Consider the following 27392-nt stretch of genomic DNA (forward strand, 5'->3'; position numbering starts at 1 on the left):
TAGATGGGCTCGTGATCAAGGGGTGGACTTGACCATGGACGCTATTGCACAGGTTATTCGTGAATGTGAAACATGCGCTGCAATCAAGCAAGCCAAGCGAGTAAAGCCTCTTTGGTATGGAGGACGATGGTTGAAATACAAATATGGGGAGGCCTGGCAGATTGATTATATCACACTCCCACAAACCTGCCACGGCAAGCGCCATGTGCTCACCATGGTAGAAGTAACCACAGGATGGCTGGAAACATATCCTGTGCCCCATGCCACTGCCCGGAAGACCATCCTGGGCCTTGAAAAGCAAGTCCTATGGCGACATGGCACCCCAGAAAGAATTGAGTCAGACAATGGGACTCATTTCCGAAACACCCTCATAGACACCTGGGCCAAAGAGCACGGCATTGAGTGGCTCTATCACATCCCCTACCATGCACCAGCCTCCGGGAAAATCAAACGATACAACGGGCTGCTAAAGACAACACTGAGGGCAATGGGTGGTGGGACATTCAAGCATTGGGACACACATTTAGCAAAGGCCACCTGGTTAGTCAACACCAGGGGATCTGCCAATCGAGCTGGCCCTGCCCAATCAAGACTCTTACGTACTGTAGATGGGGATAAAGTCCCTGTCATGCACATAAGAAATATGCTGGGGAAGACAGTCTGGGTTACTCCTGCCTCTGGCAAGGGAAAACCCATCCGTGGGATTGCTTTTGCTCAAGGACCTGGGTGCACTTGGTGGGTGATGCGAAAGGATGGGGAGGTCCGGTGTGTACCTCAAGGGGATTTGATTTTGGGTGAAAATAGCCAATGAACTGAATTGCATGATGTTAATTGTTATATGATATTGTATATCATTATTTCTATGGTTGCTATCAATGGTGTAGCAGTAAAAATCACCCAGATTAGTGAAGAATGAGCTAACTCCGATGAAACCGAGCAAAGTGCAACGATGATAGAACTGGATGAGCGCAGCAATACTGGAATCAGAACTGGCTTCAGGATGCAACAGCCCAACACCACACACCATCTCTCCGGCTCTGAAAGACTGTTATGACAGATGGAGCCCAAAGTCATGGACTAAATGAACTCAATGGACATTTTAGAGGGATGGCCCACAGACCAAGGGAATGATATCTGTGCGTGCATATATATATATGTGTGTATATATAAAGAAAGATAGTGGTGGTTAATTGAAATGTATTAAAAAAAGATGTGAGACCTAAGCACGACGTAAATGGTATAGAATAAGGGGTGGATACTGTCCTGGTTTCGGCTGGGATAGGGTTAAATTTCTTCCTAGTGCTGTGTTTTGGATCTAGTATGAGGAGAATGTTGGTAACACACTGATGTTTTCAGTTGTTGCTAAGTGCCCTCCTAGCCCAAGGACAACTCCCGTGCCTACTGACTGAGCTAGGTACACAAGATGGGAGGGAACATAATCAGGACAGCCAGCCCCGCTGGCCAATGGGGTATTCCATACCATGTGATGTCATGCTCAGTATATGAACGGTAGGCGTGATCCAGGAAGTACCGATCACTACTTGGTTATTGGTCAGCACGAGTGGTGAGCAATTGCATTGTGCATCACTCATTTTGTATATTCTATCATTATCATTATTATTTTCCCTTTTTCTGTTCTATTAAACTGTTTTTATCTCAACACATGAGTTTTTCTCACTCTTACCCTTCCGATTCTCTCCCCGTCCCGCTGAGGGGCGGGGGGAGTGAGTGAGGGGCTGCGTGGTATTTGGCTACCTGCCAGGTTAAACCACGACAAGGAGGAAAAGAGAGCAAGGTCAGCTCCTGGGGCATGACCGAGGATGGCCGCCCCCAGCAGCAGGCGTTCCCCGTCTCTAGGCTGAGGCATGCACACAACATCATAGAAATGTCTCTGTCACCCCTGATTTGCACAAGAGGGCCTTCCCTCCTGACACCTTCCCAGGACAAACCTCCTCCTCTTCCCCACTCACAGACACCCACTGCTTTCCATTTGGGGCTCAAATGTGGTTTCACAATTTGCTAAAGCCATCAGGCATCACTTTGCTTCTCACTGACATCCCCCACCCTCTCTCCCAGACCTACCCAGGGCCAATCCCTGCTGCTCGGGGCCACTCATCTTCAGAAGAGGCCTTGAGCTTCCTGGTGCTTATTAACTACCTTCCTGTCTCCATCTAGAGCTCATGGCAAACTTTTTTGTCTATAGCAGGGCCTTTATGACCATCACTTCTGAAACAGTTGTCTTCTTACGATCTTCTCTGCAGAAAGAAGAGTCACGGAAAAGCATCAAACACACCAAAAGGGGTGCCAAGTGAAGTGCCAGTAAGAACCAGTGAGCAACAGCCAGGGCTGTGGCTTCCTGGCAAGGAGTCTGTCCTGGGAAGGGGATCCAGCCTCTGCCACCTGGGGACACAGAAGGTGGCTCTTGCAAGATCTCCCTTCATCTGAACCGCCCTGGGTATGTCACTGAGGGTGCAGTGTCATGACTTACATGGCAAATACCAATTCAGTTGGCACTGCCTAGTGTTGCTACCACAGATACAGGGTGTTCTCTTCCAGACATTTATGTTGAGGCAGAATAATGTTTATTTTTGGTAAATAATGATACTCTTGGGGAAATAGAAAAAAAAACGCACCTGAAGAATTATTGTAAGATTATTGACAGAAGCCCCAGCAGATTTGATTCTCAAGAAATGGGACGCCAGAGCCCAAGGGAAGGATGCTTTCGACTCTTTCCTTGCATTTGGGAAAGTGAATTATGCTCCCCTCTCCCCAACTCCCTGTCCTCAGTGAGCTGTGTGAGAAACTCTGCCAACTAGGTCTGAACTCACAGATGTGTCAAGTAGTTTATGTCTAACTTCAGCCAATGTTGTCCCAACAGCTCAGGATCTGAGCTTCCATTTGAGTCCAAATAGTTTCAGGCCACACTACCTGCAGCCTCCCTCTGAGGGTGGCTGTTGTGTGACACAACCGTCCTGGATCTCCAGGCAGGACGGGCAAAAATTTGATGCCTGAACCATACTGGAAATGTGAATGCAGCAGGCTGTATTCAGAAACCAACCTTCCCACAGGACCAGCTAATAAAACATCCCACAGGCTGTGGGACTTTCTCTTTACTGACAGAGAGTTTGTGAGTCCGGGCGATACAGCTTCACCTGTTTTTTCCTCTCTCTTTGTAACTTGTCTCTCAGCATTTATGGATTTCAGCTGCTTTGCCACTTTGCAACACTCTCTGAAATGTTCTGTTTTTTTTTTTTTTTCATCCCAAATGTATATGCAGCACAGAAGTGGGTTTCCATGTATGGAGCAGCTTTGCACACCGCGTGCTCCAAGAGGGGAAATATCTCAGCCTGCAATGGGAAATGGGTGAAGCTGTGGGGGATAAATGTGCTGCTTCAGAGTGTATTTGGTATGCATACAATACAAAAAGGTTGTGAAGGTGAATGTGCATGAAAGAAACAGGAAAACTGCCCACCCAATGGAGATTTGCTGAAGGGAGATGGAACAGTACATAGCATGAGGTGATACAAGTGTGATCAGAGAAGACTCTCGATGGGACGGCTGTGCGAAGGAGCACCCTGACTTCACCCGGCTGAGAAAATAGAGACTGGGCAGTGTGCTGAAGTGACGGGGAGAAGTGTCCTGGCACTGGAAAAGAGCGTGGATGAGAGAAGGTTGGAGAGACTTGGGTTGCGGAGATTTGAGGTAGTCCGTTCATGATCTGAGCAGGCTGAGCTTTGGATCTGAGGAAAAATAAGGAATCTCTCAAGGGTGTTTTGGAATTAGTGGTGCTATCACTGATGACAGTAACAGGACAGTGCCCTAAGGGAATTCTTTCTTATTCTCAGTGATGATGAAATAAAGGTCTTAAATTTCATCCCCAACTGTCATTCTTACTTGACAAAACAGCTGGATGTTTCCCAGTAGCTCACCTGCAGCATGAATTTTTTAGAACAATGTGTTTTCTCTCACTGCTAACGCTTTGTTATCATTTAAAGATTACCCCTCTTACACAGAATTGCCCTTACATCATCCCTCCTCCATATTTTTTCTCCCTATTTTGTGGAGGAGAGGGAGGTGGAATAGGGGGTTGTTTTGGTTTTAGCAAAGAAGACCAAGGGACATATCCCAGGGTATTGGGAAGGTACAAAGGAAGGCAAAACTTCCATGTGGGGTACCCTGACCCAGCCCCTTTACCTGCATTTCCAGTCTCTCAAGTGCTAACTCTGCAGCAGGGATCAAGGAAGCTCTGAGCTCCCGTCACCTGCCCTGCATGTCCGCATGCAACATGAACCTCACCTCCTCAAAGAGTTGGTGTGGATTCTCTGCAGAGCCTAAAGCACCACACAGGCCAGGGGACAGGCCAGGCATCAGAAGAGGACTCACTCTTCTCTGCACATAAAGCTCAGGTGTTCCCAGGAACGTCAGGGGGCATGGCATGCCGATTCCTGGTTTCAAGGGGCCGGTCAAGTGCCTCCTTTCTATTTCTGTAATGGTGGCTTTGATCCCTGGCTCATGCTGACATCCATTGTAACTCCATGCCCTTCTCCCCAGGACTCTCCTCAGCCACTCAGGTCCCAGCCTGTCCTGATGCACGGGGTTATTCTGCCCCCAGTGCAGACCTTGACCCCTTCGCCTTGTAGAACTCCAGGGGGTTTCTCTTGGCCAAATCCACAAGTGTGTCAAGGTCCCTCCAGACTGAAACTCCAACACATCAGCAGTTAAGGTTTGTGGGCAGTGCCTCAAGCAAGATAAGAATATGGGGAATTGCAGGACACTACAGGGAAAGAAAGAAAATGATGTGCTGAATGGAATTGCTACCCAAGGTGGAAAATACCACAGAAACTATTTCAGAAATGCCATCAGAGGTCACAAAACAAGAACTGCATGGCCAATGGGGAAAGAATTAAGAGGGTAGGATGTTCTTTTTGGAGGGCATTACAACAGTAAGAGAGGAGATCTTGGGTAGGGGGAAATAAAAACAGAAGCAAAGGATGTGGTCAGGGCTGTTTGGGGGCACCTGTGAAGCAGCCCTGTGCCTGATATGCATCACTGCTCTGGTCAGGGAGAACCTGAGAGCTTTGCCTAATTTGAAACCATGAAGAGGAAGGAAGGACAGCATCATTGAGGCTGGAAGGGACCTCGGGAGGTGTCTGCACCAACCTCCTGCTCAAAGCAGGGTCAGACCAGATTACTCAGGGCTTTATCCAAACATGTCGTGGTCACTTTCTGGGATAGAGCCGATGCACACTCCCTGGGAAACAGCTTCCAGCATTTGACTATCCTCATGTTGGAAAACTTTCTCCCTATAGGTAGCCTGACTCTCTCTTGTTTCAGCCCATTGCCTCTTGGCCTTGTGTCTTCTGTCACGGACATGAGCCTGACTCAGCCTTCCTGAAACAGTGCAACGCTGCTGCATGTTCCCCCCAAGATCTTCCTTCCTCCAGGCTGGACAAGCCCAGCTCCCTCAGCCTCTCCTCACAGGCACAGTGCTCCAGCCCTGACCATCTTGGAGGCCCTTTGCTAAACCTGTTGCAGTCTGGAAATCTGGACACGGTAACCTGCATCATCCCTTCCCTCCATCTCCTGGCCATCCTCCTGGTCGTGCAGCCCAGGGCCCTGCTGTCCTCCCTTGTGCCAGGGCACACGGCTGCCTCCTGTCCAGCTCCCTGCCCACCAAGACCTTTCCCACAGGGCTGCTCCCAGCCAGGCAGCCCCCAGCCTGTGCCATTGCCAGGGTGAGTCCCCTGCCGGGACAGACACTGGCATCTGTCCTTGTGGGACTTGATGAGGTTCCTGCCAATACGTGCTCTCCTCCTCCTTGAACCCCTTCATTGAGCACAGAGGCCTGGAGACCTTTTCAGTGAAGACTCAGGCAAAGAAGGCATTGAGTCCCTCAGCCCCACCTGTGTCTGCTGTTATTAAATCACCCTCCCCACTCAGCAGCAGCCCTGCATTTTCCTTGGTCAGCCTTGGTTTCTAACGCAGCAATCAAATTTCTCTTTTTGCGCTTGACATTCCTTGCAGGCACCAACAGCAAATGTCCTTTGCCTTTCCTTCAAAAGTGCCTCTACCACACAGGCAATATATAGAAGTTCCTTCTTTGCAGTCCATCCTTCCTGTCACCTCCTGGCAGCTGCTTCATGGCCCCTGTAAACACACTCTCCTTGTGCTGACCCAGCCCTACTGCCCCACACATGGTCCCACAGCCCCTCTGTGCAGGCACAGCGTGGGAAAGGGTACATTCCGGGGTGCAGAAAGTTCCCCCAGTTATGATTCCAAAGACAGCCTTCAGTTCCATGTCCCCCCAGAACCCCAACAAACCATAACCCCATCACATAACTTTTGCAGCCTCCCCCAGTACCCGAGCCTCTCCCAGCCCCAGCTATGTCCCACGTGGGGCTTTGCAGACAGCCCTGCCCTGGGGTCTGCTGGGGCATGGGCCAGGGGAGAGGCTGGGCAGGGCTGGCTGTTCCCCTGAACTGGCCCTGAGCCCAGCAGGAGGATGGAGGTGGCTTTGCAGCAAGACTCACCCATGAACCTGAGGGGAGCAGCCAGTGCTGGACAGAGCTGCTGAGAGAGGCTGGGGGGTGACAGAGGTCCTGGGCCACCTCCCCAGCCTGTCCATGCCACCGAGAGCACAGACCGGCACCCTCTCTCCTGCGCCTGCATGTCTTTGGTCCCTTCCATGAGCCCTGGCTCTGCACCACAAACCCCCTGGTGTCAGTGCTCACCCTGCATGCTCATGCAGCACAAGCTCTACACTGGTGATTTTCTCTCCCAGACACTTTCCTGCCCAGCCCAGCTCCTCCCCAGCTCTCCCCACCTCCACCGCCCCCTCCTCAGCCCCGCAGAGCAGCCCAGCCTGGGCTGGTCCCACGGCAGTGCCCACCACAGGGTGCTGCAGAGCTCTGGGCACTCACCCCACGGCCCCAGCTCCTCTGAGGGGCACAGCAGCTGCTGGGGCAGAGAGGGGTCTCAGCCTCCCCATCAGCCCCAGGCCTGGGGCCAGCCATGGCACGAGGAGACGGAGGCCAGCGTCTCCCTGTGTCTGCTGCTCTTCTCTCAAAGAGATCCTTATTGCCCAATGCTGGCAGCCCCTCTGTGCCAGTCCCTCTACCGAGCACAAGACCCCTGGCCTGGGGTCTCCCCAGGCAGCTCCTGCTGCACCAGTGAGAGAAAAGCCTGCCCCAACCGGTGCATGCAGAAATAGCTCTGATCTTGTCCAGGGATGTCACCTCGGGCCATCCCTGAGCTGGCAGGGCTGCTCTGCAGGGCAGTGGTGCCTGAAAGCCACAGGGACACAGTCCCAGGTCAATCCCTGCGGATCATCCATCATTTCCATTGGCACTGGGCACCCACATGTGAAGGGTCAGCACAGGCCCATTCCCTAAGACATCGCCCCATGCCCTCCCACCCTGAGCCCATGGAGAACCCAAGCACAGCATCATGGCTTCGTGGGGGCAATTTCTTCAGCCTATTCCTGACCTCAGCTTTGGAAGAAGAGCCCAAGCTCCAGACACGAGCACTGAGGAAATCCATTTTATTACAGAGATGCGACACAGGAGGCCAGCTGGGCCATCCTGCCAGACAGACGGACAAAGGCCCCTGGGTCAGACAGGCTGGGTCTGACCTTTGGTCTGACCTGGGTCTCTCACCTTTGGAGAAGTGGAGGGGCTTATTGCTGCTGAAAGACAAGTGATTGAATCAGCTTCTTCAGTGCGTCCTTGAGCTCCTGGTTCCTCATGCTGTAGATGAGGGGGTTCACTGCTGGAGGCACCACTGAGTACAGCACTGCCACCACCAGATCCAGGGATGGGGAGGAGATGGAGGGGGGCTTCAGGTAGGCAAATATGCCAGTGCTGACAAAGAGGGAGACCACGGCCAGGTGAGGGAGGCACGTGGAAAAGGCTTTGTGCCGTCCCTGCTCAGAGGGGATCCTCAGCACGGCCCTGAAGATCTCCACGTAGGACACCACAATGAAAACAAAACATCCAAATAGTAAACAGGCACTAACCACGAGAAGCCCAACCTCCCTGAGGTAGGAGTGTGAGCAGGAGAGCTTGAGGATCTGGGGGATTTCACAGAAGAACTGGTCCACAGCATTGCCGTGGCAGAGGGGTAGTGAAAATGTATTGGCCGTGTGCAGGAGAGAAGTGAGAAACCCACTGGCCCAGGCAGCTGCTGCCATGTGGACACAAGCTCTGCTGCCCAGGAGGGTCCCGTAGTGCAGGGGTTGGCAGATGGCAACGTAGCGGTCGTAGGCCATGACAGTGAGGAGAAAATACTCTGCTGAAATAAAACAGGCTAAAAGAAAGAGCTGTGCAGCACATCCTGCGTAGGAGATGTCCCTGGTGTCCCAGAGGGAATTGGCCATGGCTTTGGGGAGAGTGGTGGAGATGGAGCCCAGGTCGAGGAGGGAGAGGTTGAGGAGGAAGAAGTACATGGGGGTGTGCAGGCGGTGGTCGCAGGCTATGGCGGTGATGATGAGGCCGTTGCCCAGGAGGGCAGCCAGGTAGATGCCCAGGAAGAGCCAGAAGTGCAAGAGCTGCAGCTCCCGCGTGTCTGCGAAGGCCAGGAGGAGGAACTGGGTGATGGAACTGCTGTTTCTTGGCATAGGGGTACTGTTCAAAACTGGAATAGACAAGGAAAAAGTATGACAGACTTCTTCGAGCAAAGCCACTCCTTTTTTCATAGAAATCCACCCCCCCTAAAATCGAAATGCATTTCCTTCTCTGGTTTGTGCTGGCTGAGTGTGCTGTGAGGAGCTGGACCTCCGTCCACCGCCAAGGAGCCAGCTTTTCTCTGCTGCAGTGGGTACCTGGCAGCTGGTTTGTGACAGCTCCGATGTTCCCAAGGGATGTCAGATGTCATCCGCCCTTAATGGAAAAGATCAGTATCTGCACTCATGACTCTCAAGAGCGTGGGCTGCAGAAGAGAGGCTTAGCGTGTCCTTATAAGAATTTTGTCTCTGTTTTTTATTTTCCACCATCACATCTGCTGAGTGTTCTTTTTAGGGGTAGAAATGCTCATTTCTATGACTGAAAATGTGAAGAGTCTTGAGACAGGAGAGGCAAAAGGGCTCAGCTCTCTGTGGCTTAGTGCAGTCAGGTGAGCTGCAGTGTCCATCAGTCTGTTACCCAGCTGCCCTGCTCTTTCCCTTGTGCTGCCTCAAAGATGACTTCACACACAAATTACTCACTAAAAGAAACCAAACCAAAGCACTGGGCTCTGATGAAAGCAGGGGAGCACTGTTGCAGAGGGCAGATCTGCACACTCTTCTCTTCCCCACCCCAGAGGTGGAGTTGTGATGGAGAAGGACACCGTCCCTCACAAGAGAAGCAAAGGACCCTGAGCGGAGAGTACTGACCTCCAAGGGAAAGCTCAGCCCTCCCTGGGATCCTACAGGAGAGCTGTGCCTTTCTGGAGGGCAGCTCGCAAGCCCGGCAGGACAGGCAAAGCAGAGGGTCAGGGGTCCTGAAGATGGGATGTCCTAAAGGGAGAGTCAGCTCATTGCCCAGCAGACAATGCCCAGAAGACATCCACAGTGAAGGACCGAATGAGAGCTGCCTTAACGGAGCCTACGCCGGTGCTTGTTTGCAGCTTCCTCCCACCCCCTGCCCAGGTCTCTGCTGCCTGGAGCTGTCCCTGCCGAGAGCTGGTTCCCTGTCCCCACCTCTCCTCCCTGTCGGTGCTCACAGACCCCATCCCACCCGCTGTGTGCTCAGCTCTGCCCTGCAGATCCCTCCCAGCAGCCGGGCACTGCGCAATGTCTTCTCTGTCCATGCAGGCTCTGATGGGATCATCAGACCAACCCTGATGAGCCTGGAGAAGTTGTACTGCTGCTGTCTGTAAGCCATGGTGTGTTGATTTCTCATACTCCCTGCTTTATTCACCTCCAAGAGTAACAGATTTGGAAATTCAGTGCCTCCTCTTGACATGAAACATTAATTTCTATGTCCCATTGCCCACCCAGAAATCCCAGAGTAGAAGATAGAAAGAACAGGATACTTGCTTTTCAGGTAGCCCCTGCCTTGCTGTTCTTCTTTAAAAGTCTTCTGGGAATGTCCTGTAGTGATCTGAAGATGTGAGCAGGGCTGACCCAGGCAGCAGCCTCTCGACAGCAGAAGGACCCTGCCCTGCTGGGGCTCGCTCCTTCCACCCACAGCTTCTCCCCACAGCGCCGTGGGGAGCTCCCCGGGCAGGCTGAGTGCTGACCCTGGCAGGCGGCAGAGTCCCTGCCCCAGCACACAGCCCCTGGGGTGCAGGGACCCTGCTCGCAAGGACAGCCCTGGGCACCCCTGCCTGCACACCCCTGCAGTCCCCCCCAGCAGAAGGCAGCCCTCATGCCCTCTCCCTCTGACCGTGCAGCAGGGAAGCCCTGCTCTGCACCATGTCCTCCTCCTCCACACCACAGAAGGTGGGAGAGACCTCCGGAAATGTCCCATAGGCTGTGGCATGTGCCAGCTTTTGGAGATCTCTCCAGGCACTGCAGGTTCTTTGCCCTGCACCCGGAGACTTACCGTGTCAAGGGCTGTGAAGGTTTCTCCTCCCGTTCATTCTCAGCATCCTCCCAGCCCAGACTGCCTCTAAGCTCTCTCTGCCTCGCTCCTCTCCCCTCGGTGCCTGCAGGCAGTGCCCCCAGCCCTGCTCCTGGGCAGAGCTGTCTCTCTGCAGCGCTGCCCGCTTGCCAGGAGCTCCCTCCATCGCAGGAGCCCAGCCCAGCTCAGCAGCAGAGGACCAGCCCAAGGCACCACTTGCTCTGCCCCCTCGGGGCTCCCTCCACGTGTCCCTGCGCCTCCAGGGAACCTGCTGGGAACAGCCTGAAGCCATCACTGATGGTCCCTCTCTCACCTCTGCAGACACCCTTCTTGCCAGCAGGGGCATTTCTCCTATTATAAAAGATTTGGGCATGAGAAATTTGGGCATTTCTTGTCCCATTACAAAGGACACCAGGAAAGTTACACCGAAGGATAGTCAAACTCTGGAAGCGGTTTCCCAGGGAGCGTGCACCAGCTCTGTCCTGGAATGTGAACAAGATGTGTTTGGATAAAGCCCTGACTAATCTGGTCTGACCCTGCTTTGAGGAAGAGGTTGGTGGAGACACCTCCTGAGGACCCTTCCAGCCTGAAGGATGCTGTCCTTCCTTCCCCTTCATGGTTTCAAATTAGAGGAAGCTCTCAGGTTCTCCCTGACCCCGGAAATAATTCACATCAGGTGCAGGGCTGCTTTACAAGTACCCCCAAACAGCCCTGACCACATCTTTGGCATCCCTTTTCATTTGCCCAAGCCCACGTTCTTCCTTTTCACTCTCCTAATACCCTTCCAAAAAGAACAGCCTACCTTGGTAATCCTTTCAGAGCAGGTTTCTCAATAGGTGTCATCAGCCATGTACAGAGTCTGCACATCAGCCAGGCATCAAAGCCACCATCACAGAAATGGAGGCGAGGCACTTGACCAGCTCCTTCAAACCAGGAATCGGTATGCCATGCCACCTGAGATTCCCTGGAACCCTAAGCTTTAAGTGCAGAGAAGTGTGAGTCCTCATCAGGTATCCTGGCTTGTCTCCTGACCCATGTGGTGCTTCAGGCTGTGGACAGAACCAAACCCAACTTTGTGACTAGGTTAGTTCCATTTCACATGCTGACATGCGGGGCAGATGAAGGGAGCTCACAACTCCAGGCTCTCTGCTGCACCGGTAGGACTTTGGGAACTGGAAGTGCAGGTACTGGTGGTGTAGCACTAATTCAAAAACACCCTTGAGACCTGCTCTATTTTTCCTTGGCTCCAAAGCTCACCCTGCTCAGATTTTGAAAGGACTACTTCAAACCTCTGCAACCCAAATCTCTACAGCCTTCTCTCATCGAGGGTCTTGTACCCCAGGAAGAGGAAAACTTCCAATTCAGGCATCAACCCATTGCCCAGCCTGCCTGGAGAGCCGGGACAGTTGTGCCACACAACAGCCAGCCTCAGAGGGAAGCTGGAGGTAGTGTGAACTGAAAGGGTTTTGACTCAGATGGAAGCTCAAATCCTGAGCTGGCAGGACAACGTTGGCTGCAGTTAGACATATGATACTTGTCACGACTGTGAGCTCAGACCTCGTTGGCAGAGTTTCTCACACCTCAGTGAGGAGGGCAGGGTGTCGGGGAGGTGGGAGCACGCTTCTGTTTCCCTGATCCCAGGACAGTGCCCAAACCATCCAACCTTGGCCTCTGGCATCCCATTACATGCAAAGCTGGTGGGCCTTTTGTCCATAATCATGTTAAAATGCATCAATAATCCTTCAAGTGCTTGTGTGATTTCCCGAAGGGTATCAGTATTTTAGAAAAATAAATACCAATTTCAAAAGGGTTAATCTGCCTGAATATAAACACCTGCAACATAGCAGTCTGCATCTGTGGGTGCCCTTCTGGGCAGTGCCCATCAGATCGGTGTTTGCACTCTAAGGCATGATACCCCATGCCCAAGTACATATCTAAGTGGTTCAGATGAAGGGCGGTCTTGCACAAGTCACCCTTTTTCTCCCCAGGTGGCATGGACGCTGCTGGTTTGCCTCTCCAGAGAGTGGCAGAGGCTGGATCCCTTCTCAGGACAGACTCCTTGCCAGAAAGACACAGCCGCGGGGGGAACTCAGCAGGTTTTTATGGCATTTCACGCAGCATCCGTTTTGATCTCTCTGGTGCTTTTCTGTGACTGCTCTTTCTGCACAGACGATCACAAACAGAAAACGGTTTCATAAGAGATGGTCAAAAAGGCCCTGTTGTGGACAAGAAAGCTCACCATGAGCTCTGGAGCGAGCGAGGAAGTTTATAATGAGCACCAGAAAGAACCAAGAAGCTCAAGGCCTCTTCTGAAGAGCGAGAGGCCCTGAACAGCAGTGATTGGCCATGGGTAGGTCTGGGAGAGAGGGTCGGGGGATGTCCGGGAGAAGCAAGGGGATGGCTGATGGCTTTAGCAAATCCTTACAACCATGCCTGAGCCCAGCAATGGACAGCAGTTGATGTCTGCAAGTGGGGGAGGAAGAAGAGGAGGATTGTCCTGGGAATATGGCAGGAAGAAAGGCCCTTCTTGTACAAACAGGGATGATAGAGACATTTCCACCCTGTGCGCATGGCTCAGCCTGGCAGAAGGGGAATGCCCACTGCTGGGGGGAATGTGCTCAGTAGTGCCCAATGAGCTGACCTTGATCTCTTTTCTTCCTTCACTGCCCACGCTTGGATGGGCCTCAGGCAAACATCCATGAGCCTGGAGAACGCACAAACCTCCTGGGCTGATGTCCCATCAGTGCAGGGGCAGAGGAAGGGTTTCTGAGACACACGGGCATGCAGGAAGAGAGCCGTGGGTGGGTGGCAGCGTGTGCGTTAAAGGAGAAAGAAGATGTGAAATAGCAGGGAGTGGGAGGGTGTCATGCGGAAGTGACATAGGTTGAGTTTTGATTGTGAGGCAGCAGCAGAAGGAGGAGTTGCAGTTCAGTGCTGGGATATGCAGATAAATAGAGGATTCAAGTGAGTCTGTGTGCTGGGCCATCTTGGGTGATTGAGGAGCATTAGCAGGGCTTTGGAAGAAGCTGCACAGTGTGTGGGGAACTCACAGCCATTGGCAGAACCTCAGAAAACCTCAGCTTTGTGTTTGAAGAACTCGTCAATGAGGACAGAAAGTCATCAGTAAAGCTTGGGACTTGATGGGGTGAGAGTGAGGTGGGCAATCAGGGCTCGTGGTTAAAATCTGCAGAGAAAGAGGCACAGGCACAGAACAGTGTAGGACAGCCTGTGGAGGGGATGGCCCCTTTGTGGGGGCTGGGACCCCCCAACAGAACTGAAATCCTTGTCCTTTCGACTATGGCTGCTGTCTCTTCCACTCTAGCCCCTGAGAGGACACCAGATCCTCACAGCCCCAGCACTTCCTTGCCTCCTCACCCACCCTCCACACAGCCTGGGAGGAGTCCTACTGCAGCCCTGCACTCGGCATCGCACCCCCCACATCTCCCTGCTCCCTGGAAGAGCCCTGAGCATCGCAGGAGGGAACGGATCCCCATTCCTAGGGCATGGGGGTCAGCGCTTGAGCATCTGCTTGATGAAACACATCAAGGCCTTTCACAGTTGCCTGCACATCTGATCTTCAACCTGTAAGCACTTGGAGACGTGCTGCTGACTTTTCCTTCTCCAGAGGCCAGTTCAATCCTCTTTCAGTATCTGCAGTTCAGGACCTTGGCACCAGAGGGCTCATTAACATGCAAAATGCCCTACCCAGCCAAGTCTCTGGGCATAACTTTCCTTCATTCCTCTGTTCTTGTGTGGTTAATGTGAGAGGTTTCAGGAGTGTAGTCAAAGTGAAAAGTTTTCAATACTAAATATCAGTAAGAAACTATTTCTTCTTTTTCCCCTTCTTCTTTTTCTGCTTACACATTCAGTGGTACCAGAAAACTCCAACTGATATTGATCCTCAGCATCTCCTAACGGAGGCTGAAGATGTAGGGAAGTCAAGGCCCTGTATGTCAGGCTGGCAGTCTTTGTCCCTACCTCCAACCCCACCATTTCTCCCATCAGCCCCCTGGGACTTACAGCACCTTTGTTCAAACCTGAGCTTTCTCCACTACAGTCCGTAGCTGCGTGTTTCAGCCCATTGGCACCAACTCCCACCCGCTTTGCTTGGAGAACGAGCTGCACGCAGACACAGAAGGATGTTTCTTAATTCCAGCAAACAAAACCAAATGAAGGTATGGTTCAATAAAAAATAAACCACTCTCCTCTGCTGTATATTAAGTCCACCTTACCTCCTCTGAACTCCACTTTCCACAGTGCATGGCCTTAGACCAACAGAAAACACGTTTGTGTCAAGCACAGACCCCAAGAACCCCCAAAGCGCTCCCTGCCCCAGGCTCTGTTTCTCCATACTCACTCACAGCGAGTCACACGCTGAAGTCATGAGCTCCCTTAATGCACAGAGGGAAGCAAAGAGGCAAAGTGCATGGAATGCTCTCTTTTGAACAGCCAAATCTGCACTAGTCCCAACATAGCAGGGTTACAGGAGCATCTTCAAGTAGACTCTGCAGCACCTAGACCCACTCATTTCTCATTCTCCTCCAGTGCTGGACACCTTGGGGGCAATTGTCCAGGCTTCCCTTCCTACTCAAGGGAGAGAAAGGAGTTGTCTCAACTGAGATGCTTTGGCCTACCCTGCCTGTCCACAGCTCCTGCTCCAGAAAGGCTCCTGTCAGCCCTGGGTAACATTTCCCAGTACCATGTGGGGTCTTCAGCTACCCCTGGGAATCTCAGAGGCAGTGGCCGCCTCGGTGTGGGCAAGTGCATCAACCCCTGAAGGAAGATGTTAGGCAGAAGTTGAAACATATGCAGAAACGACCTCGGTGTAATAAGTGTTTAAGAAGGCTTCATCTTGACAGCTTTGACACTGGTCTGTAAATTCTCATTATTTTTCACAGGCCACGGACATGGACCAGCAAGCTGATGACACTTTCTCTCCCTCGATGTAAATACAGATTTCTACATCCGGTCCCTTTTCACTGGTAACATTTGAGTTTGCTCAAGCAGCTACTGCTTTGATTCCTGTCCACTGAAGGCTGTTTTCCTCTGGAGTCCTGCCTTGAGGCGCAAAGGCCTGGGAGACCTTGCTGGTGATAAGAGCACATCAAATATCTCAGATCTATCCATGCCTACTCTTACTAGATTTAGGGGTGATCCCATATTATCTTTGCTTCTTCTTGAACTGTCCCTGAAGTAGTAACAGCTCATTATGGTGCCCTTGAATTTACATCCAAGTTTCAACTGAGTTTTCATAGAGACCATTTCTGTACTTGGAAGATGCTGTCCTTGAAGACCAGCTGCACTGAGCTCTGCTGCCCTTCAATGCTGCTGACCACGAGACCGCACCAGAACACCCCAGAAGAGGCCAAAGTCTGCTCCTCTGATGTCTGGCATCTACAGCCTTCAATTCTCCTTCCTGGCTTCCCTTGGGAACTGGGACCCCACTGTTTCAGTGTCAGGACAACCAAGGCTTACGCTGACCTTCAGTTCACTGGCCAGTTCTCACCTGCTTGCAAGTGTCAGATCCAGGTTTGCATTACATTTGCTGGCCCATCTGGCTCCAGCTCGTCCTGGCTGTGCCCCTGGCTGAGGGCATCAGTGCACATTTGGGCTGTAGCACTGCAGGTGCAGCCCCAGGCCAAGCTCTCACTTGTCTTAGGCAAACCTGGGACCAAGTGTCCAAGCCCCCGTGTGTGCAAAGGCTTTGCTTCACAGCAGAGACATGCCGGGGTGGAGAGCAGGTGGAAACAGAAAGCTGAACCTGGGTGCCAAGAGAGTGAGCAAACCCTGCTGTCCCCAAGGGCAGAGAGGACCAGGGCTGGGAAGGGCAGCCCTGGCAAGACATGGGTTTGCTGTCGGTGGGGTCTCTGCTGTCCCCGAGGGCCTTTGGTGGAGGTGAAGCTGATCTCCAGGAATGACAAGGTGCTCCTGACAGGCCCACTGTGACAACTGTTGGTCTGGTCCTTGACTGTGTTCTGCAGGGGGTGAGGGAAGGTTGGTGGAGAGAAAAACCAGAAGTCTGAAGGTGTAGGCACACACGTGGTGGCCCTGGTGTGATGGGCTTCCTATTCATGGAGTGCCCTACCTCTACTGGAGAGAGAAGGGACGGACCTTGCCACGCTGCAGGGGTGGCAATCAGTTTCTGGCCCAAAGGCACTGGATCTGTCGCAATGCTGTCTGGGTGTCTGTCACACCCTCGCTCTGCATGGGGATGGCTTTCCTGTGTAGGACCATCGCTGTCCCTGCCAACTGCATGTCGCTGTGTGTGAGAGCCTTGGCACCTCACCTACCATTACAGGCCTGCAACTGGCCTTACATGGAATAACTGCCCTGAAGTGGATTGGGCAATGGGAGAATGTTCAGGACACCACCGCCATTAGAGTCAATGGAGATCTAGTCAACCTGGCGGATGGGAAAGACAGAGAGGAACTGAGCTCTCCCTGTGGTACATGACTCCATCAGATGAATCCCTGCGTAGGCTGCCCAGAACATAAAGAAGAGAGACAGGCTCCATCATCCTAAATGTGGGCATCTGATGCCATTTCCACTGGCCAGAGAGATTCACCTCCAGCCTCCAAGAAGATGCCCCCAGATGCTGCCCTGTCTCTCAGCATTGCTCCACTAGAGCTCGCAGCTAGCTCCAGGTATCTTGGACCACCTCTGGCACCCCAAATGTCCCCAGGTCTTTGCATGTGACCACGTCAGCCCTGGCCTCCATCTCCATTAATTAGCAGGGAGCTGAGAGAAGGAGCTGACATGCAGGTGTCTGCTGTGTGCACACCTGAGCTGAGGCCAGAGGAATCCCACCTCCTGTGGGCTTGTGCTGTGCGTGGGGGGCAGCTGAGCCCACTTCTAGCCCCAGGGCCACAACCATGGAATGGGGGCTGAATCCCTTCCCTGGGCACTGCTAAATGAGGTCCTTCCCTGTCCCTGTCCGGGTGTCCTGTCTACAGATGGGCCAATGAAAAGGTGATTCCTGGAGCTGACTCTTCTTCAGATGGGAGAAATGCCCCTGCTGGAAAGAAGTGTCTCTCCCAGCTGAGGGAGGGACCATGAGTTATGGCTTCAGGCTGTTCCCAGCAGGTTCCCTGGAGGCGCAGGGACACGTGGAGGGAGCCCCGAGGGGGCAGAGCAAGTGGTGCCTTGGGCTGGTCCTCTGCTGCTGAGCTGGGCTGGGCTCCTGGGATGGAGGGAGCTCCTGGCAAGCGGGCAGCGCTGCAGAGAGACAGCTCTGCCCAGGAGCAGCTCCTCTGCAAAGCGCAGCAGGGCTGGGGGCACTGCCTGCAGGCACCGAGGGGAGAGGAGCGAGGCAGAGAGAGCTTAGAGGCAGTCTGGGCTGGGAGGATGCTGAGAATGAACGGGAGGAGAAACCTTCACAGCCCTTGACAAGGTAAGTCTCCGGGTGCAGGGCAAAGAAGCTGCGGTGCCTGGAGAGATCTCCAAAAGCTGGCACATGCCACAGCCTGTGGGACATTTCCGGAGGTCTCTCCCACCTTCTCTGGTGTGGAGGAGGAGGACATGGTGCAGAGCAGGGCTTCCCTGCTGCACGGTCAGAGGGACAGGGCATGAGGGCTGCCTTCTGCTGGGGGGGACTGCAGGGGTGTGCAGGCAGGGGTGCCCAGGGCTGTCCTTGCGAGCAGGGTCCCTGCACCCCAGGGGCTGTGTGCTGGGGCAGGGACTCTGCCGCCTGCCAGGCTCAGCACTCAGCCTGCCCGGGGAGCTCCCCACGGTGCTGTGGGGAGAAGCTGTGGGTGGAAGGAGCGAGCCCCAGCAGGGCAGGGTCCTTCTGCTGTCAAGAGGGTGCTGCCTGGGTCAGGGCTGCTCACATCTTCAGATCACTACAGGGCTTTCCCAGAAGACTTTTGAAGAAGCACAGCAAGGCCGGGGCTACCTGTAAATCAAGTGTCCTGTTCTTTCTATCTTGTACTCTGGGTTGCCTGGGTGGGCAATGGGACATAGAAATTAATGTCTCATGTCAAGAGGAGGCACTGGATTTCCAAATCTGTTACTCTTGGAGGTGAATAAAGCAGGGAGTATGAGAAATCAACACACCGTGGCTTACAGACAGCATCAGTACAACTTCTCCAGCCTCATCAGGGTTGGTCTGATGATCCCATCAGAGCCTGCATGGACAGAGAAGACATTGCGCAGTGCCCGGCTGCCAGGAGGGGTCTGCAGGGCAGAGCTGAGCACACAGCGGGTGGGATGGGGTCTGTGAGCACCGACAGGGAGGAGAGGTGGGGACAGGGAACCAGCTCTCAGCAGGGACAGCTCCAGGCAGCAGAGACCCGGGCAGGGGGTGGGAGGAAGCTGCAAACAAGCACCGGGGTAGGCTCCGTTAAGGCAGCTCTCATTCGGTCCTTCACTGTGGATGTCTTCTGGGCATTGTCTGCTGGGCAATGAGCTGACTCTCCCTTTAGGACATCCCATCTTCAGGACCCCTGACCCTCCGCTTTGCCTGTCCTGCTGGGCTTGCGAGCTGCCCTCCAGAAAGGCACAGCTCTCCTGTAGGATCCCAGGGAGGGCTGAGCTTTCCCTTGGAGGTCAGTACTCTCCGCTCAGAGTCCTTTGCTTCTCTTGTGAGGGACGGTGTCCTTCTCCATCACAACTCCACCTCTGGGGTGGGGAAGAGAAGAGTGTGCAGACCTGCCCTCTGCAACAGTGCTCCCCTGCTTTCATCAGAGTCCAGTGGTTTGGTTTGGTTTCTTTTAATGAGTAATTTGTGTGTGAAGTCATCTTTGAGGCAGCACAAGTGAAAGAGCAGGGAGCTGGGTAACAGACTGATGGACACTGCAGCTCACCTGACTGCACTAAGCCACAGAGAGCTGAGCCCTTTTGCCTCTCCTGTCTCAAGACTCTTCACATTTTCAGTCATAAAAGAACACTCACCAGATGTGATGGTGAAAAATAAAAAAGAGACAAAATTCTTATAAGGACACGCTAAGCCTCTCTTCTGCAGCCCACGCTGTTGAGAGTCATGAGTGCAGATACTGATCTTTTCCATTAAGGGCGGATGACATCTGACATTCCTTGGGAACATCGGAGCTGTCACAAACCAGCTGCCAGGTACCCACTGCAGCAGAGAAAAGCTGGCTCCTTGGCCGTGGACAGAGGTCCTGCTCCTCAGAGCACACTCAGCCAGCACAAACCAGAGAAGGAAATGCATTTCAATTTTGGGGAGGGGGGGTGAATTTCTATGAAAAAAGGAGTGGCTTTGCTTGGAGAAGTCTGTCATACTTTTTCCTTGTCTTTTCCAGTTTTGAACAGTACCCCTATGCCAAGAAACAGCAAATGTCCAACGGCAGCTCCATCACCCAGTTCCTCCTCCTGGCCTTCGCAGACACGTGGGAGCTGCAGCTCTTGCACTTCTGGCTCTTCCTGGGCATCTACCTGGCTGCCCTCCTGGGCAACGGCCTCATCATCACCGCCATAGCCTGCGACCACCGCCTGCACACCCCCATGTACTTCTTCCTCCTCAACCTCTCCCTCCTCGACCTGGGCTCCATCTCCACCACTGTTCCCAAAGCCATGGCCAATTCCCTCTGGGACACCAGGGACATCTCCTACACAGGATGTGCTGCACAGCTCTTTTTCTTTGTCTTTTTTATCTCAGCAGAAGTGTGTCTTCTCACTGTCATGGCCTACGACCGCTACGTTGCCATCTGCCAACCCCTGCACTACGGGACCCTCCTGGGCAGCAGAGCTTGTGTCCACCTGGCAGCAGCTGCCTGGGCCAGTGGGTTTCTCAATGCTCTCCTGCACACGGCCAATACATTGTCACTGCCCCTCTGCCACGGCAATGCTGTGGACCAGTTCTTCTGTGAAATCCCCCAGATCCTCAAGCTCTCCTGCTCACACTCCTACCTCAGGGAGTTTGGGCTTCTCGTGGTTAGTGGCTGTTTAGTGTTCGGGTGTTTTGTTTTCATTGTGGTGTCCTACGTGGAGATCTTCAGGGCCGTGCTGAGGATCCCCTCTGAGCAGGGACGGCACAAAGCCTTTTCCACGTGCCTCCCTCACCTGGCCGTGGTCTCCCTCTTTGTCAGCACTGCAGGGTTTGCCTACCTGAAGCCCCCCTCCATCTCCTCCACATCCCTGGATCTGGTGGTGGCAGTGCTGTACTCGGTGGTGCCTCCAGCAGTGAACCCCCTCATCTACAGCATGAGGAACCAGGAGCTCAAGGACGCACTGAGGAAAATCATGACTGGATGTTTTTCAGAAGCAACAAACTGCCTGTTTTCCTCTGCATAGCATTGATAATGTAACTCATTACAGCCCCAGCCTGCCTTCAAAAGTTTTTGGTGGTGGGGTGTGGGGCTGGGGTTTCTTTGTTTTTGTTGTGATAATGTTGTGCACAATGAAATGTTATTATTCATCCCACTTCTAATTCACTGTCTACCTTTTACAAACTGTGTAAATGAAGTATCGTGCTCTCTGTGCATTTAAACAAAATTAAGGACCCTGTAGTAACGTGTTTGTCTGAGATCCTTCCTCTGAGATATTTGTAAATCTGCAGGTTAAGAACCTAGGAGAAGAGGTAGAGAGGAAAAACAGCCAGGGAGCACCAGGTAGCACTGCTGCTTGGTCTTTCTGGAGCTGCTCTTTTTCCATTTCCACACTCTCCTCCTGAGCCCTTGTGTTGGTACAAGGCCTGAGTGCTCTGGCAGCTTGGTCACATCCCTGTGGTGTGGCAGTCCTGTGACCGCAGGCAGGGACAGGCAATGGGCACTTCTGTGACAGAGCTGGCCTCCAGAACAGCAGTTCAGCCATGAAAGGGATCTCCTTGGTACAGTGCCTGAAGGCTCAGGTCTTCTTCCAAGGTTTCTCTCAAGAACCTGCCCAAGGAATAGACTCTGAAGAGACTCCTTGCTTTGCTTGTATCTCCATGGGCTCAGTGTGATGAGGTGAGGGTCCCAGTATGGCCTTCTAGGGACTTAGGGTTGGTTCAGGTTTGGCTTGTTGGTGGCCAGCACCCATGCAGATGACGAATGGTCTCCAATTAACCTTCCTGGGGCTCTACAGCATGTGACAGGGCTGATGGCAGGTGAATGTTTTTATGGAGGGACTTGGGAGCTGCCAGGAGAGCACAGGGATCTGCAGGGACAGCGTGTGCCAGGAGTCAGCAGTGACTGGAGGCCACTGAACACGAGCCTGTCCATCGTGGTGCCTCTCAGAGATAATATCCTAAATTTGGGTGTGAACCAGCAAACGAGAGCTCTGCCACCCCAGGGGCCACAGCAGGCACAGGAGAAGGAGTCTGGCGAGTGATTCGTTTTACCCTCAGTGGACTTTCATAGACTGGATCCAGTGTGGCACCCAAACACATCTCAGAGCATTGGAATAAGGCAGGGTACCTCTGGGCACCCTCCATGGCCACATAAGAGCTTGAGTGGGAGGCGGTCAGCGGCTGTGACCACCATCAGCTGGGTCTGCTCCCAGCTTGACCAGCAGAGCCCAACAGAGTTCCCCCATGGCCCTGGGCACCAGAGCCCACGTGCTCTGCAGAGCAGCACCCCCAGCTCGGGGGCTGTGGGGAGCCTGGGGAGAGGGTGCAGGAATGGCCGGCCAGGCCAGCGCAGACGTGTTCACCTGGGGAAAGGCTCTGTGGGGAGACGGGATGTCCCGGGAGAAGAGCAGGGAGGCACAGAAAGAGAAAGCCTTTGCTGCAGGTGCCAGCTTGGGGCAGGCTGTCCTGTCACTGGGGCAGCAGGAGCTGCCTGGGGAGCCCCAGGGCCAGGACTCTGTGCTGTGCTGGGAGCGGGCCTGGCCCGGGGGCTGCGGGCTGCCGGGCGTCAGGACATCCTGAGCATGCCCGCCAGAGAGACACTGTCACTGCCCGCCCTTTCCTCCATTTCCTTCTGCAGGGCCTGCCCAGAGCGGGCTTCTCCGCTGGGCTGGGCTGGAGTGAGAGCGGGGAGGTGGGGAGAGCTGGGGGAGAGCTGGGCTGGGCTGGAAAGAGTCCCAGGGAGGGAACCACCAGTTGAACCTGGAAAGTGTGTGAGGGTGCAGGGCGGGGGGACACCACAGTGTCCTTGCACAGCCAGGCTCCTGGCAGAGACATAAAGGAGCAGCAGAGCAGGGGCTGTGCCCGTGTGCGCTGGGCACCCCGCGGAAGCTGCCCCAGGGCAATTGTCACCGACCAGCCAGTAACAACCTCCACTTCCAGCACTGGCCTCTCACCCCAGCTCAGAGAGGTTGGTTGTCCCTCCATGGAGGACACCGAATGACGAGGTCAGAAGTCCACCTTTGCACTGTACAGACGAGATGTAAGCATGCACATCGTGTGCGTGTTGTAATACGAATCCAAGTGAGCCCAAATGCCATCATCTATCCCTGGGGGTGCCATGGAGGTCTGTGGGACAGACAGTGTCTTGAGGGGACTTCACGTTGGGAGTGACGTCCCCTGGGAAACCACCCGAATGCAGCCCCGGGATGTGCTTCCTTGAACAGGTCCCTGTGTCCACGCCTCGTGCTGTGGGGCATCTCAGAGGAGTGCGGAGCAGGGCGGCACAGCGCAGGGCTGAGGTGCCTGCCAGCCGCTGGGAATGGCAGCAGGAGGCCGGGGGGACACTGTGAGTGCTGCAGTGCTCTGCCTGTGCGTGTGCAAGGGAAGGGCTCCTGTCTCTGAACAGCCCTGTGTGTGTGAGGAGTGCGTGAGGCCAGCTCAGGCGTGGACACCTCCCCGAGCCCTGACGTTTCCGTGTGCCACTCCGGGAACACCCCCCACCGTCCCAGCTACATTCATCTCCCTGCCTTTGGACAGGCTCATTGCAACTGCCCCTGTCTGCTGCATCCCCCTCCCCTGCCTTTCTGGCCTGTCCCTCTCATCACACACCATGGAAGCGGCAGGTGTGAGGAGCAAACCCATAGACGAGGGCAGGCTGGGACCTGAACAGCTCAGCAGTGACCCTGCGGAGAAGGGCCTGGCGTTCCAAGGGATGCCATCAGAGCCAGTGGCACATGCTCAAGGTTAGTAAGGCCACCTGCATATGGGGCTGCATTAGGAGGAGCGAGGCCACCCAGACAAGGGAGTTATCATCTCCCTTGACTCAGCACTGCTGCAGCCACATCTGGACTAGTGTGCCTAGGTGTGGGGCTCCCCAGTGTGGAGGAATGGGGGCAACTGGAGAGGTTCCAGATGAGATCTGCCAGGATGGGGTTTGAGGCCTCTGTGGAGAGGCTGAGAGACCTGGGCTTCTTTAGCCTGGTGAAGTAGAGGCTCAGGGCACCACAGTAGTAGCCTGCAACTACTTGAAGGGTGGTTTCCGAGATGATGGAGCTTTTCTTGGTAGTGGGAAGAGAAGGAAACCTCCACAAAGTGCAGCTTGGAAGGTTCAGATTGGAGGGGAGAAAAAGAACTCTCAGTCAAAGGGTAGCCTTGTGGTGTAAGAGGTCACCCAGAGGGAGTCTGGATCAGCCCATGGCTTTGTGTTTCAAGGAAAAGCCAGTGAGGGTGGAGAGACATGAGTGAAGGTCTAGAAATGCTGGGGTGAGAGCTAGGTGGGAAAGCAAGATGGGTGTCTACAGCCTGAAGGGCAAGAGGTGCAGGCATGGGACAGCGTAGGACAGCCTGCAGCAGAGATGGCTGAAGGCTCTGTCAAGGCCAAAAGGCTCAACAGGACCAAGGGCTTTGTCCCCTTGGCTAAGGCAGTTGCGTCTGCCACTGAGGCCTACCAGGAGAAACTTTCTTTTGAGGCTCTGGACTTCATTTCCTCCTTGCCCCTTCTTTGGGAGGCCAGGAGGTACCATAGAATTTTCCTACCCTTGGCATTGCTCACCCCCACATCCAACTGCCCCCAAGAAGAGCCCTGAGCCACGCGTGAGGGACAGGATCTGCCTTCCCAGGGCCTGGGGGTGAGGGCTTGGCCTTTCTGCTTCCTAAAACAAACCAAGGGTTTTCTCAGCATTACAGCCACCTGCACAGTGCCTTTGCCTACCTGCAAGCATGGCCTCCAATGATCTGCTCTAACGAGGCCACGGGGAGGCTTTGTCAGTAATGGTCCTCAGCGGGACCCATTAATACTTCAAGGTACTTTGAGTTTTGCTTCTGACTTTGACTTCTTGAGAGGTTTGTTCTTTCTCCTCTCATCATGGGAGCTTCAAGGACTCAGCACCAAATACACCATGGGTCTCATGAAAATACAGAAAGCCTTAAGGAGCTCTTTTTCTTCCTGTAGTTTTCTTTAGGTCTTCCAGGCTTGTACAGCTAATTGGAGTCATTTCATAGTGTAGTGAAAGAGAAGATTTCAAAGTGCACCTAAAAAAAATATTTTTTAATTTAAATTTACTCTTCAGTTTAGAGAAGAAGTGATGGAAACATTCTCCAAGAGCTAGTGATCCAGGGTGTCTCCTCAGGAGGTCTGGGCAGGCAGGAGAAGCAGTCCCTTGAGGTCTGACTCTGTATGGAGAACTTTGCTCCTCACCTCCCAAACCTCACCATTTCTCTCATTGGCCATCTGGGACTTACATCACTCTTCCTTGCATCAGACTTCTCCACTGATCTCTGCAGCTGGGTGTTACAGCTCCATTGCACCAACTCCCACCTGCTCTCCTCAGAGAACTGGCTGCACACAGGCCACGTAAGAGTTTTTTCTATTTGCAAAGAAAAGCCAAGCATGATAAAGTTTCCTAAAGAATAAAACACCCTTTGTAACCATATGCTAAGTACAAGCTGTCTGTAATGAGGTTGCCTTCCTACAAGGGATAATCTTGTGAGAAATGTTTGAGATAAATACAAAAAAGTTAGATATAACCATAATTAAAGAATTGGCTAAAGAGCCAATGAGGCTACTGAAAGACAGGCAAGCTTTTAACTCCCTGAGTAGGTGAGAGTTATCTGAATGAACAAAGGAGAAAATTTGCAAATAATGGAACGGGCCTTTGTCTAGAGGGTCTGCATCTGCAAAGGTGACATCAGAAATGGTCATTGTATCAGGACAGGTGAAATTATATGAAAGATTAGAGATTAGGTTCCCACCTGCCAGTGTCCTCAGTAGGTCAAGTTCTCATGCCCTGATGTGCAGGATCTGCTCTCTGCTTCTCTCCTTCCCCACATCCCTGGGGATCCAAGAGATCACAATTTCACGGTCACTGCAGCCAAGGCAGACACTGGTCCTCACATCCCTGAGCAGCTCTTCCTCCTTTGGGAGTACCAGCTCCAGATGAACATCAGACTGGGTGGCCCGTTTGGCAGCCGTGCTAAGAACTTTTCCAGAACCTCCACAAGAAGCCTCCTGGACTGTTTGCATCCTGCTGTCTCACTTGACCAGTGAACACCAGGGAGACCGAGTCCCCCATAAGAGCCAGGGTCTGTGATCCACAGATTTCCTCAGGTCATTTAAACAAGACTTAGTTCATTCCTCACCCTGACTCTATGACCTGTAGCTCTGTCCTGGGTCTGGCTGGGATGCAGTTAATTCTCTCCATAGCAGACCGTATGGTGATCTGCTTTGGGTTTGTTACTAAACGGCACTGGTAACACACCAGGGTTTTGGCTACTGCTGAGCAGTCCCTGCAGAGCCTGAAGGTTTTCTCTTTCTCACTCTGCCCCCTCTGCAAGTAGGCTGGGGGTACGCAAGAGGTTGGCAGAGGCACAGCTGGGAAAGCTGACCCCAACGGACCAAAGCAATATTCTGTACCAAATGATGTCATGCTCAACAAAAGAACCGCAAGGAAAGACGGAGGAAGGGGGGACATTTGTGGTCATGGCATTTGTCTTCCCAAGTAACTGACACACATGATGCTTTCCTGGCAGTGGCTGAACATCTGCTGGCTGATGGGAAGTGTGAATGAATTCCCCATTTTGCTTTTCCTGCACACAGAGCTTTGCTTCATCTATTAAACCCTCTTTGTCTTGACTCCTGAGTTTTCTCGCTTCTGCACTTCCGATTCTCTCCCCTGTCCCCCTGGGGTTGTAGTGGGGGAGTGAGCAAGTGATTCTGGGTGTTTTGTTGCTGGCCAGACACAAACCAGAAGTAACTCCTACCGCAGTGTCATCTTTTCTGGCCTCTCGTCTGACCCCCACACAAGCTCTCACCTCTCCTGTTCCCTGTGCCGTAGAGGAGCTCCATGGACCTGCACTGCCCTGACACCACACAAGGCAGCCCCCACTCCTCATCTTCCCCATCGGTCTCTCCTAAAGATGTTCTGTCTCCATTACCACAAAAGCCGTGGGAGCTGTCCTTCCCCACCTCAGCTCTTGTTCCACTGAAGTCACAGCTCTGTGATGGCACCCGCGGCTCCTGCTCTCTGTGGCCCAGGCTGTGGGCTTTGGTGCCCATTTGGGCTGCAGCCCCTCCGATGGGGCACCAGGGCCAAGGGCAGAATTGTCCCATGCAAAGCTGGTACCCAGAGATGGGACCCCGTGTGTGGGAAGGCTTTGCTTCCCAGCAGAGGCATGCTGGAGTGGGTGGCAGGTGGCAACAGAATGGTGGATGAGGTTGCCACCCTGACAGCAAAAGCTGCAGAGCCCAAGGCCAGAGAGAAAGAGGCGAGGGCTGTGCAGCCCCGTCAGGAGAGGGGTTCGCTGTCCCAGGTGACTCTGCAGCACCGTGGGGCCTGTGCCAGAGGTGGGGCTGATCTCCACGAAGGACAAGGTGCTGCTGAGAATGTCCCTGGGGGAGGACAGCCTGTGATCCAGCCACACTCTGCACATCATGCTGGGGGCTGAGCGGTGTGCTGGTTTTGGCTGGGATAGAGTTAATTTTCTCCACAGTAGCCAGTATGGGGCTGTGGTTTGGATTTGTGCTGAAGACAGTGTTGATAACCCAGGGCTGTTTTCGTTCGGCTGAGCAGGGCTTACACAGGGTCAAGGCCTTTTCTGCTCCTCACCCCACCCCACCAGCGAGTAGGCTGGGG

General features: G+C 53.5%; 2 protein-coding genes across 2 annotated transcripts; one reads left to right on the top strand and one right to left on the bottom strand.

The window, feature by feature from the left end:
- Positions 1-7675: 7675 nt before the first annotated feature.
- Positions 7676-15800, bottom strand: LOC142076219 (olfactory receptor 14A16-like). Its single transcript, XM_075138598.1, has 2 exons — positions 15767-15800; positions 7676-8631 (listed from the first exon to the last, which is right to left on the bottom strand). The coding sequence occupies exons 1-2, from the start codon at positions 15798-15800 to the stop codon at positions 7676-7678; spliced, it is 990 nt and encodes a 329-aa protein (XP_074994699.1).
- Positions 15801-19829: 4029 nt separating this feature from the next.
- Positions 19830-20786, top strand: LOC142076220 (olfactory receptor 14J1-like). Its single transcript, XM_075138599.1, has one exon. It carries the CDS (start codon positions 19830-19832, stop codon positions 20784-20786), a length of 957 nt encoding a protein of 318 aa, XP_074994700.1.
- The last annotated feature ends 6606 nt before the right edge of the window (positions 20787-27392 follow it).

Source organism: Calonectris borealis, unplaced genomic scaffold, assembly GCF_964195595.1.
Source record: "Calonectris borealis unplaced genomic scaffold, bCalBor7.hap1.2 HAP1_SCAFFOLD_35, whole genome shotgun sequence".
NCBI classification, from domain to species: Eukaryota; Metazoa; Chordata; class Aves; order Procellariiformes; family Procellariidae; genus Calonectris; species Calonectris borealis.